We start from the raw sequence: 16,082 nt of genomic DNA, 5'->3' as shown, positions 1-16,082 counted from the left end.
TAGTTGGATGTATAATATGACTAATTTTGGTCGAATGGGGCTAAGACCTGAATTTGTAGAAGGTGTCATTGGTTTTGTGGAGTATGCAAAGACATTAGATACTTTTCAACGTAGTGGTATGATTAAGTGTCCCTGTAATAAATGTCAATGTTTGAATTATGAAAAACCAGATGTTGTTGAGCTTCATATCTATCGAAATGGGTTTAAAAAAGAATACACTGTGTGGACTAGTCATGGAGAAATGATAATAACTTTGATGTATTCCAACATTATGTTCCTGGTGAAAGTAGTAGCAATGTGAATTCTAATGCACAAAATTATTGAATTGATGACATGGTTCAAGATGCTTTTGGTGTGCATTCTGATTTTGATTTTGCTAATCAAGGTGAAGAAGCTCCTAATGCTGAATGTAAAATTTTCTTTGAACAATTGGAATCTGCTAGTCGGCCTTTATATGAGGGGAGTCCACACTCACAGTTGTCTATTGCGGTTAGATTATTAAGTATCAAATCAGATTGGAATGTTCCTCAAGGGGCAATGGACTCTGTGATTGACCTTTCATGATTTAGTTGACCCAAATCTAGAGATACCAGATAATTTCTATAAGGCAAAGAGGTTGGTATCAAAGTTAGGAATGTCATCGATGAGAATTCATTGTTGTTAAAATGGTTGCATGTTATACTATAAGGATGATATTGATCTAGAATCGAGTAAGTTTTGTGGAAAATGTCGTTTTAAACAGACAACTAGTGGGAAGAAAGTTCCTATTAAGGCAATGCACTACTTACCTCTTATACCAAGGTTAAAGAGGTTGTATGCGTCTAATAGATCTGCTCCTCATATGAGATGGCACCATGAACATAGAAGACCACCTGGAGTTATGTGTCATCCATCCGATGGAGAGGCTTGGAAGCATTTTGATAGAACATATCCACAATTTGCAGCTGAACCACGTAACATTAGATTGGGTTTATGTTCAGATTGATTCACGCCACATTCTGTTTCTGCTGCACCATATTCTTGTTGGCCTGTATTTGTAACACCATATAATCTTCCACCCGAGATGTGTATGACCAGTCCATATATATTTCTCAATTGTGTCATTCCTGGCCCACGGAATCCAAAAGTATTGATTGATGCATACTTGCAACCTTTGATTGATGAGTTGTAACAATTGTGGGTTCAAGGGGTTGAAACATTTGATGTGTCTCTTAAGCAGAATTTTAATTTGTCGTCTGCCTTAATGTGGACTATTAATGATTTTCCAGCATATGGAATGTTGTCAGGGTGGATGACAGCGGGAAAGTTAGCTTGTCCTTATTGTATGGAAAATACTAAATCATTCACTTTGAAACATGGTCGTAAAAATTCTTGGTTTGACTGTCATCGACAGTTCTTGCCAATGGATCATGAGTTTAGGAGTATGAAAAATGCATTCAGAAAGAATTCTGTTGAACAAGGTTATCCTCCTCCAATCTTAACTGGAGAACAAGTTTGGGAGAGGGTTCAAAACTTTCCAAAGGTCGCAAAAGAACAACCCTATAAATTTGATGGATATGGTGTTGCACATAACTGGACAAAACAAAGCATATTCTGGGAGTTACCGTATTGGAAGGACAATCTTCTTCGACATAATCTTGATGTCATGCATATTGAAAAAAATTACTTTGACAATTTATTTAACACAGTAATGGATGTCACTGGCAAGACAAAAGATAGTGTTATAGCTAGAATGGACTTACCTGAATATTGCAGGCGAAAAGAGTTATGGTTGCAAGAGAAACAGAACAACAAGTTCTTCAAGCCTAAGGCTAGTTATTCATTTACAAGGGATCAAAAGCGTAAAATTTGTGAATGGGTCGAGCAACTTAAGATGCCTGCTGGACATGCTTCAAATTTAGGAAAATGTGTTGATATGGAGCATGGAAAATTACATTGTATGAAAAGTCATGATTGTCATGTCTTCATGGAAACATTACTCCCCGTTGCATTTAGTGGCTTGCCTGATAGAATTTGGAAACCTATGACTGAAATCAGTTTGTTCTTCAAGGACTTGTGTTCTAATACGTTAAGGGAAGACAACCTAGTTCAGATGGATCAGAATATTCCTGTAATTACGAATAAGTTGGAGAAGATTCTTCCACCTGGATTTTTCGATGTGATGGAGCATCTTCCTGTACATCTATTGCATGAAGCACGCCTTGATGGTCCGGTTCAATATAGATGGATGTATCCTTTTGAGAGGTAAATATTTAACTATTAATATTTTTATATTAATATGTTGTTTAAATCAACGATAACAATGTATAATGTAGGACAATTGGAAAGTCTAAACGGGGCATGAAACAAAATCATAGAGTTGAAGGCTCAATGGTTCAATTCCATCTTGGTAGGGAGATAACTAATTTTGGTTCTTATTACTTTAAAAGAAGTGTGTCATGCTTTCAAAATAGACCCAATTGCCATGATGATGGTGGTGAGACTATGAAGCCACTATCAATCTTCAATCAACCAGGCAAAGGTTCAAAAAAACGCACAAGGAGGAATCTTAGTGCCATTGAGTTGCAGTCTGCATCTACACATGTCTTATTGAATTGCCACAAGTTAAACCATTTGTTGAGTAAGTTTTTTTTCCCACTAAAATATATAATTACAAGACAAAACAATTAACTCAATATCCATCTTCTTTGACAGTTACTTTGTGCATTTATATGGCAATGAAAGAGTATTTGAGCATTTCTCAAAGTGGTTTCAAGATTACGTAAGCCTTATAATATTTTCATAATACTATTATTATTAAATAAATTTATATTTAATTGATGCTAATTTCTTACTTTTTAAATATTTATAGATTTATGACACAAAAAATGGTCAATTTGACCAATTTTTGAAGGACATTTCTTGGGGACCCATCAAGACTTATTCAATGAATAAGTATGTTGTTAATGGTTTTAAATTCACTACTGAAGAATACTCCAAATATAAAAAAACTAACAATAGTGGAGTTTGGGTAAAAGGTGGTGATGGAAATCTAGATGGAGTTGATTATTATGGGGTACTCAAGGAGGTTTTGGAAATGGAGTATTCCGGTTTGCCTATAAAAATATTATATTATTTAGATGCAAGTGGTTTGATCCAACCCCAAAAAAAGGTACGAGAGAAATCAAACAATATAATATCATTGAAGTAAAGCACACAATGGAATATGAAGCTTATGATCCTTTTATTATTCCACAAAATGTTAAGCAAGTGTACTATGTTCCTTATCCCTTGCGTCCAGATAAAGCTGATTGGTGGGTGGTTATTAAAACCAAACCCATGGGCCGTGTGGAAGTTGAAAACGTGTTGGATGTTGCATACCAAAATGATGATTCATCAACTGTTCACCACACCGTCGATATTGAATTAGAAAATGATTTAGAGCATCCTGAACACATATTAGAAGAGGTTGATATGGAAGAAATAACAAATGAAGGGGCAAATGCAACAATTCATGAGGATGAGTATGAGTATGATGATGATGATGAAGATGAATATGACGACGAGGATGAGGATGAGGATGAGAATGAGGACGAGGATGAGGATGAGGACGAGGAGGATTAGTAATTACCATTGTATCTCCCTATTGAGTGCTTTATAGATTTATTAATGATACAGAGAGTAATTTATTAATCTATCCTCGTGTGCCTTTGGTTTTAATTTCAATAACTTCGACTTCATATGTTCTCGTGTGCCTTTTGTTGGATGTTGTTTTCCATATTATTTTGTACTTGTGGTTGTGGCTTTATTTTATTTTAAAAAGTGATGAACTGCTAGATAAGCTACTGGATGATGTTTGTCTCTCATATCTTCAATATCTAACAACCTTTGACTTGAATGGTTTTGTTACTAATTAGATGACATGTAAATATAATAATAAAGATATTGATAATGTCCCCAAAAAGAAAAAAAAGAAAGAAGGTATGGTTAGTAGACAACAAACAGGTATACATATAAGATCAGACAACACAACATCTCTCCCACCAAAAGACACTCTACCACATTGCTATTCTAGGCCGACCGTGCCTCCACATATTAATACTCCTTCGACCTATATGCATCCACCACTGGAATATATCCTACATGGATACAGTGTTTTGCCTCCAGAGGATAATCGACCAACGTCTGGTGTCTCTCGCACTAATACTCACAACCCTGCAGACTCAGAACCATCATCATCATCTGCTTCACAACTTATGATGTCGATTCTTCGCATTCAAGGTAATAATTCTGAGCCTAACACTCCTACCACAAATCAGTCAGATACACCTGGTCATGACAATACACAAGTTGGCATGAGGGACATGCATAATAGACTTGTCATTGAGCCTGAAGGCTACACGTAAGTTTTTTTCAAAAAAATATGGTATCTTTATTATTATATGATTTAATTGTATTTGTTTTACCTTGTAACTGTTAAAACTTTGTGTTACAGTTTCAATCCAGATGATGCTGTGGGGATCATTTCTCAGGCAATCAAAGAACTCTAAAGAGATGCTTATCCTACATGGGGCAAGTTCCCTAGCAATCTCAAGAGACAAATATTTTTGGAGTTCAGGGTATATTTGAATTTATTTGTTTAACACTATTAAAATACTTGTCTTCATTAATACTTATCAAATAAAATAATTTATGCTTTGATTGTAGAAAAAATGTGCTTGGCGTCCGGAACATGAGGCCAAAATTTGTGCAAACTTTCACAAGAAAGCTACGCATACTCTTGCTAGTTTGTTTAATAAAGCTCGTAGAGATAATAACAAACCTAGCTGGGTTCTACCGGAGGATTGGGCAAAATTACTCGTGCATTGGAAATATGATCCAAGATTTAAGCAGATGAGTGAGATCGGTAAAAAGGCAAGATCATCTACTAAGGGTGGTTCTCTACACACAAGTGGGGCTCAAAGTCAAGGAAGTGTGAGGAGGAAATTGGTGTGTATCATTTTTCTTTGTGTTTATATATTTTATGTATTAATATTTAATTACTCTTGATTATAACTTTATTATTTTATGTAGGAAAAGGAACTAGGAAGACCGATAACTCAAGCTGAGGCATTTAAGGCAACACACATTACAAAGAAGAAAAATCCTGAAGATCCAGACGTGTGGGTTGAACCGCGAGCTGAAGTGACCTATGTAAGCCTCTAATTTTTAAAAATAATTACTTATTTTCTAAATTTATATTCTCATATGATAACATTCAATTCAGAATCGATATCTTCAAGCTTTGGAGGATTTACAACAAACTCTGCCGGAAGAAAATCGAGGTATGCCACTTACTCAAGAACAGGATGAGAGAGTTTGGTTAGACTTGACTTGTGGGCCGAGTNATGGAATGCCGCATAAAACCTTTCGTGAATTTTCTTCTGAGTTTGAAGGCCTAAATAGTTCAAATCATGATGAATCGATGAAGAAAAATTTGGCTATGGAGAAAAAGATTGTTGAGCTATCTAGCCAAGCCAAAGAATCACGGGCTAGGGAAAGGCGGTTGGAATTACAGTTTGCGGGTCTTAAGGCTCAATTCGATGCATTACTTGCTTCAGGAGGGATTCCCCCTTGTTCTGGAGGGTCTCCGTTTGGCGACCTCATGAGGTGTCTTTAAAAAAGTGACCTGTATTTTACTGACCTACCGTTGAGGTCTCTTTTCTAGGTCTCTTTTTGGCCTTTTTTTAGTAGTGCGATCCTATACAATTTTCATTTCCAATGTCTTTTTTTTGTTTATTTATTTTAATATAATATATAATCATATGTATTGTAGTGGTGTAGTGTTGTCATGAGCATGAATATTGAAGTATATTGTTTAATTGTCAGATATCATTTTCATATATTTTGAACTTGACTATCAACTAGCTACAAAAGTATCACATTCATGAAACTTTTTTTATTTTGTCATTTATTACTCAATACATATTGTAATAATCTTAGATGATTATGTAAAATATTGTATAAAATAACTTGTGATAAACGTGCAATACACGTGTCCACAGACTAGCTAAAAAAAAAGACGAGAACACTCAATTGACCCCTTGGTATAAGACATGGTATATTTTATAGCGAAGTGTTTATAATCCTATATTTTGCCATATAATCACCTTTTTAATCACACTTGTAATTATTGCTTTTCTTTTCTAGCGACTTTAGGACAGGTGCTTCTATACGTTTAACACCGAGAAAGGATCTAAAATCTTTTAAATAAAATAGTATCACCATAGAACAACAGAAAACAAAAATAATATTAAGATGATTGGAAGGATAACACTGTCACAAACTTGTTCATATATTGAGATAATAAATATTACATTCTATAGGAAGGAAGAGCCTTCAGTTGATTTATCATTTCCTACATATATGTATTAAGCAAAAATCTCGTTAAAATGTAAATTGAGATACTTTAGCACCTTCAGAATAGAAGATATGTCTTTTGTATATACACAAAGGAACCTTGTAATGATTCCACTTAAAAAGTACTTTTTTAATCAATAAAAAAGGTTTAAGAGCATTAACCAGTAAGCATTTGAAATGCATTTGAGTCAACCAGGTAAGCAGATAAGAATAAGTTGATCCATCTAAGTTGCTCGGACTCCAAAAAGTTGTTGTTGCACCTTGTCGGATCATACATAAGTTCATTGATATTTTTGAAGAGTCCGAGAAACATAGGTTCCCACAACCCCTATGTACTCAGTCTCCATCTTATCACAATACGGAAAAGGGCCTAAAATACCCTCGAAGTGTTGAAAATGGTACAAAATTACCCTTCATCCACCAATTGGCTCCAAAATGCCCTTCTCATCCACCTATTTGCTCCAAAATCCCTTGTCATCCACCTTTGTGTTCAAAATTGACCACTTATTTAACGGTTTTAAAATTAATTAATTTAAATATTTTTTAAAATACATGGCGCTCAACTATTGGTTATAATTTAATTTATTAATATAATTTTTAATAATCCAACCCGCTACCCATTCATTACTAAATAAACTCCACCTAATTAATAAACCAATTATAATATCAAATTCGCCATAAACACAACTAAAATACAATAAAATTATAGATTCCTGAAAATGACATCCAAAATTATTCGAGTCCGAATCGAAGCCCCAATTAAATTTAAGTTGAGCCGCTAATTTAGGAGGATACTTTTAATAGGATTCTCTTCCAAGTTTAAATTCGAAATTTATGATTGTAGTACATCCCAAATTAATTCATGCACCTTTTTTTAATATAATTTTATAAATATTTACCATTTGTTTTAAAACCTTAAAAAAAGTTATCTATGAAGTAACATCACATAATTGAGATAAAAGAATAATTAAGATGAATATAGTCAGACTTTTATGTTTAGCGGTAATTTTTATTTAGACACTTGAATGTATGATAATTACTTCTATAGATATTTTCACCTCAATTTTTTAAAACCACTCATTGGCAGTAGCTTTCCTGTTGTTGCATTAGTAATGTGATGGGTTTATTAATTTTGTGGGGTTTAATTAGTAATAAGTGGGTAGTGGATTGATTTATAAATTATACTAATAAGCTAAATTCTAACAAATAGTTCAGTGTCACGTATTTAAAAAATATATAAATAGTTTAAATTTAAAACCGTTAAATAAGTGGTCAATTTTGAACCCAAAGGTGGATGACAAGGGTATTTTGGAGCCAATAGGTGGGTGTGAAGGGTATTTTGGAGCCAATAGGTGGACGAAGGGTAATTTTGTACCATTTTCAATACTTTAAGGGTATTTTAGGCCTTTTTTCGTTCATAATAACCATTTCAAGCAACGATATATTACAGCTCAAGGATGAAACAGTCAAGTTACTAAGAATTGAAACATACAAGTTACTAAGAAGGGGCGGCTTAACGTGATTGGGGCCTAAAGTGAAATTTTAAATCAGGGCCTAAAATATAAACAAACTTTATATACTTATTTATTCAACATTTATATTTCTTACACTATTTAGATAAAGATTATTAGTGTTTTTTCAATTATTAATTTTAGGTAAGATTTTATCAACTCAACAATGAAAAACATCCTTTCAGTGAGACAATTATTATATGAATTGTTAACACAACTTTATAAGTAATTAGTTGACAAATATTAAATAAAGATAAGACTTAAAACCATAAAATTTGACGCAAGAAGTTGATAACTTGATATACCCCATTTTAATATGATTTTAGTAATGCTTGAAACTAAAATTTAAAAAGAAATAAAACAGAATTTCTAACTCACTATGTTCAACACTTTTCACTACTAATTCTTATTTTTAACAATTTAAAAAGATGTTAAAGTGAATAAAATAATATATATTCTAAAAAATATACTTTTTATCGTAAATAATCAGTTTTTTTATAAAACTTTTAACTCATGATTTATTCTTGATTAAAATTAAGGGCCTCCGAAATTCGGAGGCCTAAGGAATGCATAGAGCCGGTACTGTTACTAATTATTGAAACGTGTCCTATCATTAAAATTTCTCTGCAACTGTTACTCATATTTATCATGATATAGTTTGTGCTGCTTAAATGAATTTAAGGCATATATATCCTCGAATAAGCTTGTCACTCTTTACTTTTACTACCAATTTAGTAACAAGATGGCTTCTAAGTAACTTAAATATGTGCGGTAAATAAAATTGGAAAGCAATTGAGAAATCATATATAGAAAAACAAAACATAAAAGTTGGAAGTACTAACCATTCAATATAAAGAAGAATGTAAGCTTATTTTTTAAATCGAATAAATAATTGCAACAACCATTCAATTTAACCTGAATTATATATGAACTTATCAACTAACTTATCTCTTTTGTACTTTTATCATCTAACTTTGTTGACTAATTCTTCGAAATAGTTAGTTCGCAGAAATCAAGTTGTGGGTCTATTTTCTAGGATAAATGGGTTTATGTTTTTCTTAGTCAATGAAGTTATATTCTTATATAGTGGACCATGTACCACTTTTCCATTATTCATGTGTTGCTTTATTTTAGCTTTAGTAGTTAATTGTAAGCCTATAAAAGGGCAATAGGAGTTTTTTTTAAGATATAAAAAAGTTTTGCAGTAAAGAAAGAGACTTTTTGTCTCTCAAACTCTTTCATTTATCCTATGCCTTATCATCCAACAATTTTGGTATCAGCGCCAGTTTTTTTAAGAGTAACGAGACATAAAATTTCAGCCCCAGAAATACCAAACCGAAGAAACAATGGCAGTAAGCTCTAACACTAAATCCCAACATCTTCCAATTTTCAAAGGGATGGATTATCATTTTTGAATTCTTAAGATGAAGACTCTCCTCAAGTCTCAATAGTTGTGGGACTTGGTGGAGATTGAATTTGCAGATCCGGATGAAGACCACGCACAAAGGCTACGAGAGAACCCAAGAAAGACTCGAAGGCTCTTCCTTATTCCACAAGCCCCTCATGATGATTTCCTCAAATTTCAGCAGCAGAGACTTCTCACGAAGCTTGGGAAATTCTGCAACAGGAGTAAATAGGAGATAAGAAGGTAATTGATGTAAAATTACAAACTTAGCGTTGTGATTTTGAAACTTTACTGATGAAAAGTAATGAATCTGTTAAAGATTATATGTCTAGAGTTTCTTCCATTGTTAATCTTATGAAGTCGTATGGGGAGAATATTAGTGATGAAATTTTTTTTGCAAAGGTGCTGAGGTCTTTAACAAAAAAATTTGAGCATGTGGTTTCTGCTATTGAAGAATCCAAGGATTTATCTGATTATTCATTTGATGAATTAATGGGTTATTTGTTAGCTCATGAACATAGGATAAACAGGTCTCATGAGAAAATTGAAGAAAAAACATTCAAGGTGAAAAAGGAGTCATCTTTCTCCAAAGAAAAATCCACAAATTTTTCTGGCAGAGGTAGTGGAAGAGGCAGATTTCGTGGCCGAGGTCGAGGCCGCGGTAGAGGAAATCAATTCATCACACCCGTCAGCCCAAGAGTGACTTTCAGTGCCAGTATTGCTAAAAATTCGGTCATATTGAACCATATTGTTGGACTAAGCAAAAGGACCAGCAGAATCAAACAAATTTCTCTGAAACCGCAGAGAATGAAAGTAAGCTATTCATGGCTCATTCTTCAGTCACTAACATAACTGATGATGTTTGATTTATTGATAGTGGATGCTCGAATCATATGAGTGGCATAAGGTCTTTATTTAGAGACCTCGATGAGTCACAAAATAGTGAGGTTCGACTTGGTGATGACAAGAAAGTTTGAGTTGTAGGCAAAGGAACCATAGCCATCAAGACAATGCAGAGGTAATGTAAAACTTCTTTTCAATGTGCAACTCGTTCCTGGTTTGGCACATATTTTGCTGCGTGTTGGACAATTGATGTCTAGTGGTTACTCTGTTTTGTTTTAAAATAGTTCACGTTTTGTCAGTAATATTAAGTCTGGTAAGACTAAAGCAGTTGTGCCTATGACCCAAAATAACATGTTTACCCTTAATGTTTCAATTGTTAAAAAAAATGCCTTAATTGCTAAAGGTGTTAATGAAACTCAACTATGGCATCTCCACGATGGACATCTGAACATTAATGGGCTTAAATTATTGACAAGGAAGAATATGGTAGTTGGGTTACCAGAAATCGGTGATCTTGAATTATGTGAAGGTTGAATCTTCGGGAAACAAAGTAGAAAATCATTTCCTGTAGGAAAATCATGGCGAACTGCCTATTGTCTTGATCTTGTACATGCCGACCTATGTGGGCCAATGAAGACCGAGTCACTTGGTGGGAGTCGGTATTTTCTTCTATTTACTAATGATTATAGTCGTATGACTTGGGATTATTTTCTGAATTTCAAATCAGAGGCATTTGAGAATTTCAGGTTTAAGGCACTCGTGGAGAAGCAACCAGGCTGCAACATTAAGGCTCTTCGCACAGACCGTGGTGGTGAGTTTTTATCTAATGATTTTACTCTGTTTTGTGAAGAGAATGGAATTCGCAGGGAGCTTACAACACTGTATTCGCCCCAACAAAATGGAGTCTCCGAGCGAAAGAATCCTACTGTGGTTGAGATGGCTAGAAGCTTACTTTATGCAAGGGGACTTCCTGTTCATTTTTGGGGATAACCAGTGGCTATAGCTGTGTACCTCTTATGCATTCTCCAACAAAAGCCGTCTTGAATCGAACTCCATATGAAGCATGGACAAGAGGGAAACCACGAGTAAGCCACTTGAATGTTTTTGGTTGTATAGCTTATGCTTTGGTTAATTTACGTTCTAAGCCAGATGAAAAATCAGAGAAATGTATTTTCATTGCGTATAGTTCTCAATCCAAAGCATAAAGACCATATAATCCTACTAGTGGCAAAGTGATTATTAGCAGAAATGTTGTATTTAGTGAAGAATCATCCTGGGAGTGGAACGACAAGGAAGAAGATTCAGTCATCCAAATTCCAGCTCACGCAAAAGTAGGGCATACAGGGATACATGAAACAGCAAGTTCTGATTTTTCCTCACTCACCATACTGCTCATGGAAGTGGCAACAATTCTACTCCACCAAGCTCTTGTTCACCACCTTTCGGCATCATCCAGCGAGACGCCACCAACTAAGTTCCGGTCACTGCAAGATATTTATGCATCTTGTAGTTTTGCCCTGTTAGCTGCCAAACCGACATGTTATGGAGAAGCCGCAAAGCAACCAGAGTGACAGGATGCGATGATTGATGAGATTCAGGCTATCGAGTAAAATCAGACCTGGGAGCTAGTTGATCTGCCGTAATGGAAGAATGTTATCGGTCTAAAATAGATTTTCAAAACAAAGTACAATGCTGATGGAAGTGTCAAAAGGCATGAAGCTCGACTTGTTCCAAAAGGATACGCTCAACGACAAGGCAGCAACTTTGATGAGACTTTCTCACCAGTAGCTCGCTTTGAAACGGTTAGAACTACTCTAGCCTTGGCTGCTCAACTTGGTTGGCATGTGAATCAATTTGATGTTAAGTCTGGTTTCTTAAATGGCGAGTTACAAGAAGAAGTTTATGTCTGCCAACCTGAAGGCTTCATTTTTAGGTGAAGGAAAGAGCAAAGTATACATATTGAAGAAGGCATTGTACGGTTTAAACCAAGCACCAAGGGCATGGTATAGCAAAATTGACTCTTTTTTTCAAGAGCAGCAGTTTAGGAAAAGTGAAAATGAACCTACACTTTATGTGAAGAAGAGAGGTAATAGTGATTTTCTAGTTGTTTGTCTTTATGTCGATGATATTAGATATATGGGCTATTGTGAACCTATTGTTTCTAAATTTATGAATTGCATGATGAGTAAATTTGAGATGTCCGCCTTGGGTATGCTGCATTATTTTCTTAGGCTTGAGGTGAGGCAAGATTCGGATGGAATTTTTATTTCACAAAGGAAATATGCAACTGAACTTTTAAAGAGGTTCAAAATGCTTAATTGTAATCCATCTCCCACGCCTATGAATATGAATGAGAAGTTGGTACTCGATGATGGTACAGGTGCAACAAATGCTTCTTATTATAGAAGCTTGGTTGGTGGTCTAAACTACTTATCGCACACAAGGCCTGATATAACATTTTCTGTTAGTTTGATTTCAAGGTTTATGAATAGTCCTTCAAAGCAACACCTAGGTGCAGCCAAGAGGATCTTGCGATATGTTGCTGGCACAACAAGTCATGGAATTTGGTACTCAAAAGTATCAAGTTTAAGATTAATTGACTTTACTGATAGTGATTGGGCAGGTAGCTTGGATGATCGCAGGAGCACATCCGGGAATGGTTTTAGTCTTGGCTCTGGAGTAGTCTCGTGGAGTTCAAAAAAACAATATATAATAGCTTTGTCATCTTCGGAAGCAGAATACATGGCTGACACTTCAGCATGCTGTCAAGTTGTTTGGTTAAGAAAGTTGTTAGCAGATCTTCAACAACAGCAGATTGGTCCAACGGAAATATGGTGTGACAATAAGGCGACAATTGCTATGACAAAAAATCCTATTAGTCGCAGTAGAACAAAGCACATCGACACTCGCTATCACTTTATTCTCGATCTAGTCGCTGGAGGAATAATTTTACTGGAATTTTGTAGCACAAATAAACAAACTGCTGATGTTCTTACGAAGTAGCTGCCCCACAACAAGCACGACTTCTTCAGACGACAAATGGGAGTTTGTGATTTTGAAGAAAGGGGGAGTGTTGACTAATTCTTCAAAATAGTTAGTTTGCAGAAATCAAGTTGTGGGTCTATTTTCTAGGATTAGTGGATTTATGTTTTACTTAGTCAATGAAGTTATATTCTATTGTATTAGACCATGTACCACTTTTCCATTATTCATGTGTTGCTATATTTTAACTTTAGTAGTTAATTGTAAGCCTATAAAAGTGCAACAGGAGTTTTTGTTTTAAGATATAAGAAAGTTTTGCAGTAAAAAAAGAAACTTTTTATCTCTCAAACTCTTTAATTTTTTCTTTGCCTTATCATCCAACAAACTTAACTTATCTCTATGTAAATGATTCATAAGTTGTCATTGAAATTACAGCTATCAATGATGATGTGATGGTGAGAACACACTGTTTTTCTTTTATAAAGTTAACTGGTATTATAAACATAGAAGTAAACCACTAAAGCACTCGTGTAGTAATTACAGCAAAAGTATTGAGGATTTACCAAAAGAATCTAAGTACCTATCTCCCTCATAAAATATTTAAGAATAGGGTGATGTCCCCCGGATCCTAAGGAATAGAATGGATACACCAAACGTAAAAGGTTACTAAACATTTCATTTTAATGCTTTGGAAAGGGATTCTCTTGTTCTCAAAACATCTCTGATTTATTTCACTCCATATTGTCCACCAGATGGAGGCAGGAACAATCTTCCATCACTCGTTCTGTAAAGACTGATTTCCATCTCTATTCCAACATGCTAGGACTTCTGCAGTATTTCTAAGCGTGGTCCATGTGATACCTCTCCGGTTAATGAAATACTTCCATAGTCTCTCAGTCACTTTAAAATGCAAAAAAAATGGTTTATTGTCCCTGAGGACACGCCGTTTTGGTTGGACAATTGACTGGGCAGCACAATTCTAAAAGAGGGATTCAAAACTTTGTTCAGTTTTGCTTGTGAAACATAAGCTATTGTTAAGCAGCTTTAGGGCGAACGACATACGAACTATTAACTTCAGAAAGCATCATTTTAGCAGGAAGTAGAATCTATGATAAACTTACTATCTAGAATATTTAATTTTCATATCCAACAGCAGCACAATAGAAAACATAGGGAACATAGGAATGTAATGCTTACAATTAAGAAATGCTATGAAGAATTGATAATCAGAAGAAAATATCATTGAGGAATGACCCTGAAAACTTATTTCAAGAACTAAAACACCTACAATATTCTATAATCATGTGGAATATAATTGCAACAGTTATACTTTATAATATCACAAAAGAAATCACCTGTTTTTGTTCTATTCTGAATTATGAAGACATATACGTGAAAAGTAAAAAGGAAGAAAAAGTATATTATGTTCGTAATACAAGCTTATACAATTTTTTCACAACTTCTAAGTTTAAGGTGTTCAAAGTCATTTAACTATTTTAGATTTGAACTTCAACATAGTTTTGGATAAAAGTTCAAATGTAATCTTCAATTATGTTGCTTTCTTTGTCAAAGTACATTTCTGTCACTACTCTTGCTCAAACTTATTTCCTACATGTGCACCCCCACCAGTGTTATCAAAGGTGCAAATCCCAAAAAAAACTCTAAGGTCTGTGAGGGCTTTAAGGGCAAAACGCAAATAAAGTATCGGCGTTAATGAAAAAAGGTGCAAAAGGAGAAAAGAAAACAAATATATATGTTTAGTCCAAGATTAATAATTATAAACATGAATGACAAATATATGACAAAAGAAATTGAAAACAAATTATGATAAAGTGAAAGATCAATTATTTAGTGTCACTTCTCCATATGAGGCTCATTTCCAAGGAAACGTTTGCCTTAGAACCTTGAAGACAATACTGAAGCGCACATAAAGCGAGGTGAAGCGCTGAACAGTTTTGAGCCTCGCTTTAGGGCTTAAGCGCGCATTTTATAATATTGACCCCCACATAACCTTCGTTGTGCATATTCCATAATTTACTTGACAAGATAAGGTATCAAATAATGCAAAGTACACTGTATATGACACATAAGAAAAAAGGAACGTCAAAAGCTGCTACATAGAGAATAAGCTATCTTAAAAGTAAACAAAATTCATCTCCTATTTGTGGCTCTATGTTGCTACGTCCTACAAAGAACTTTTACTTTATACCTTTCTGGTCTAAATCCCATTAAGAACTGGTACTATTCATATCTTTAGTCGGTCTACTATCAAGAATTTCAGTTTATAATAAATCCTCCATAAAACGTCTAAGAATAATAGCAAAAAACTATGTCCTGCATTTGAGTTATTTAAATTTTAGTTATCAGCAGTGCATTGATTTCCTTTAGTCCTCTATAATAGTCTTACTTAGTTTGAGTGATTTCAATTTTTGTTATCAGCAGTGCATAACTGATTTCCTGTCACAACAGTAAATAATGCAGAAACATTTCTTCTTTATTTTGAATCTTAATACAAATACTCAATCTTGGTTATATTGCAGGCCTTGGCTATCCATAACCTGAAAAAAATTAATATAGTTACCAATCTCATCCCGTTATGTTTTATAACCATGTTTGATCTTTTTTTGTGTGTGGGTATAAATGAGGAGTATCAGAAAGTTCTTTTCGACTCTCCACTAATCCAATTAAACTATCTTCTACTTCTCTTAGAAAATCTCATCCATGTTTGTCAATTTGGATTCTTGAATTTATAATGAGGGTGTGTTTGGTACGAAGGAAAACATTTTCGAATTTTTTTTTTCAATTTTCTCATGTTTGGTTGGGTCAAATGTTTTGAAAATATTTTTTCCAAATCAACTCATTTTCTTCAAATTTAAGTAAAATGACTTTCCTTCAAAACTTAAGAAAATCATTTTCTAAAACTCTCTTTCAACCTCCCCTACCCACCCACCCCACATTCCCCA

At 34.4% G+C, this 16,082-nt stretch overlaps 1 protein-coding gene across 1 annotated transcript; it reads left to right on the top strand.

Moving 5' to 3' along the window:
- The first annotated feature begins 4,535 nt into the window (after positions 1-4,535).
- On the top strand, positions 4,536-5,638 carry LOC107018803. The gene is made up of 4 exons (XM_027913109.1): positions 4,536-4,598; positions 4,687-4,968; positions 5,053-5,172; positions 5,246-5,638. Exons 2-4 carry the CDS (start codon positions 4,873-4,875, stop codon positions 5,636-5,638), a joined length of 609 nt encoding a protein of 202 aa, XP_027768910.1. The 5' UTR covers positions 4,536-4,598; positions 4,687-4,872.
- Positions 5,639-16,082: the final 10,444 nt, after the last annotated feature.

The sequence above is a fragment of the Solanum pennellii genome, chromosome 1, assembly GCF_001406875.1.
Source record: "Solanum pennellii chromosome 1, SPENNV200".
Classification (NCBI taxonomy): domain Eukaryota; kingdom Viridiplantae; phylum Streptophyta; class Magnoliopsida; order Solanales; family Solanaceae; genus Solanum; species Solanum pennellii.
Note: the sequence above shows the minus strand (reverse complement) of the source record. Positions and strands in the feature narration are given on the sequence as shown.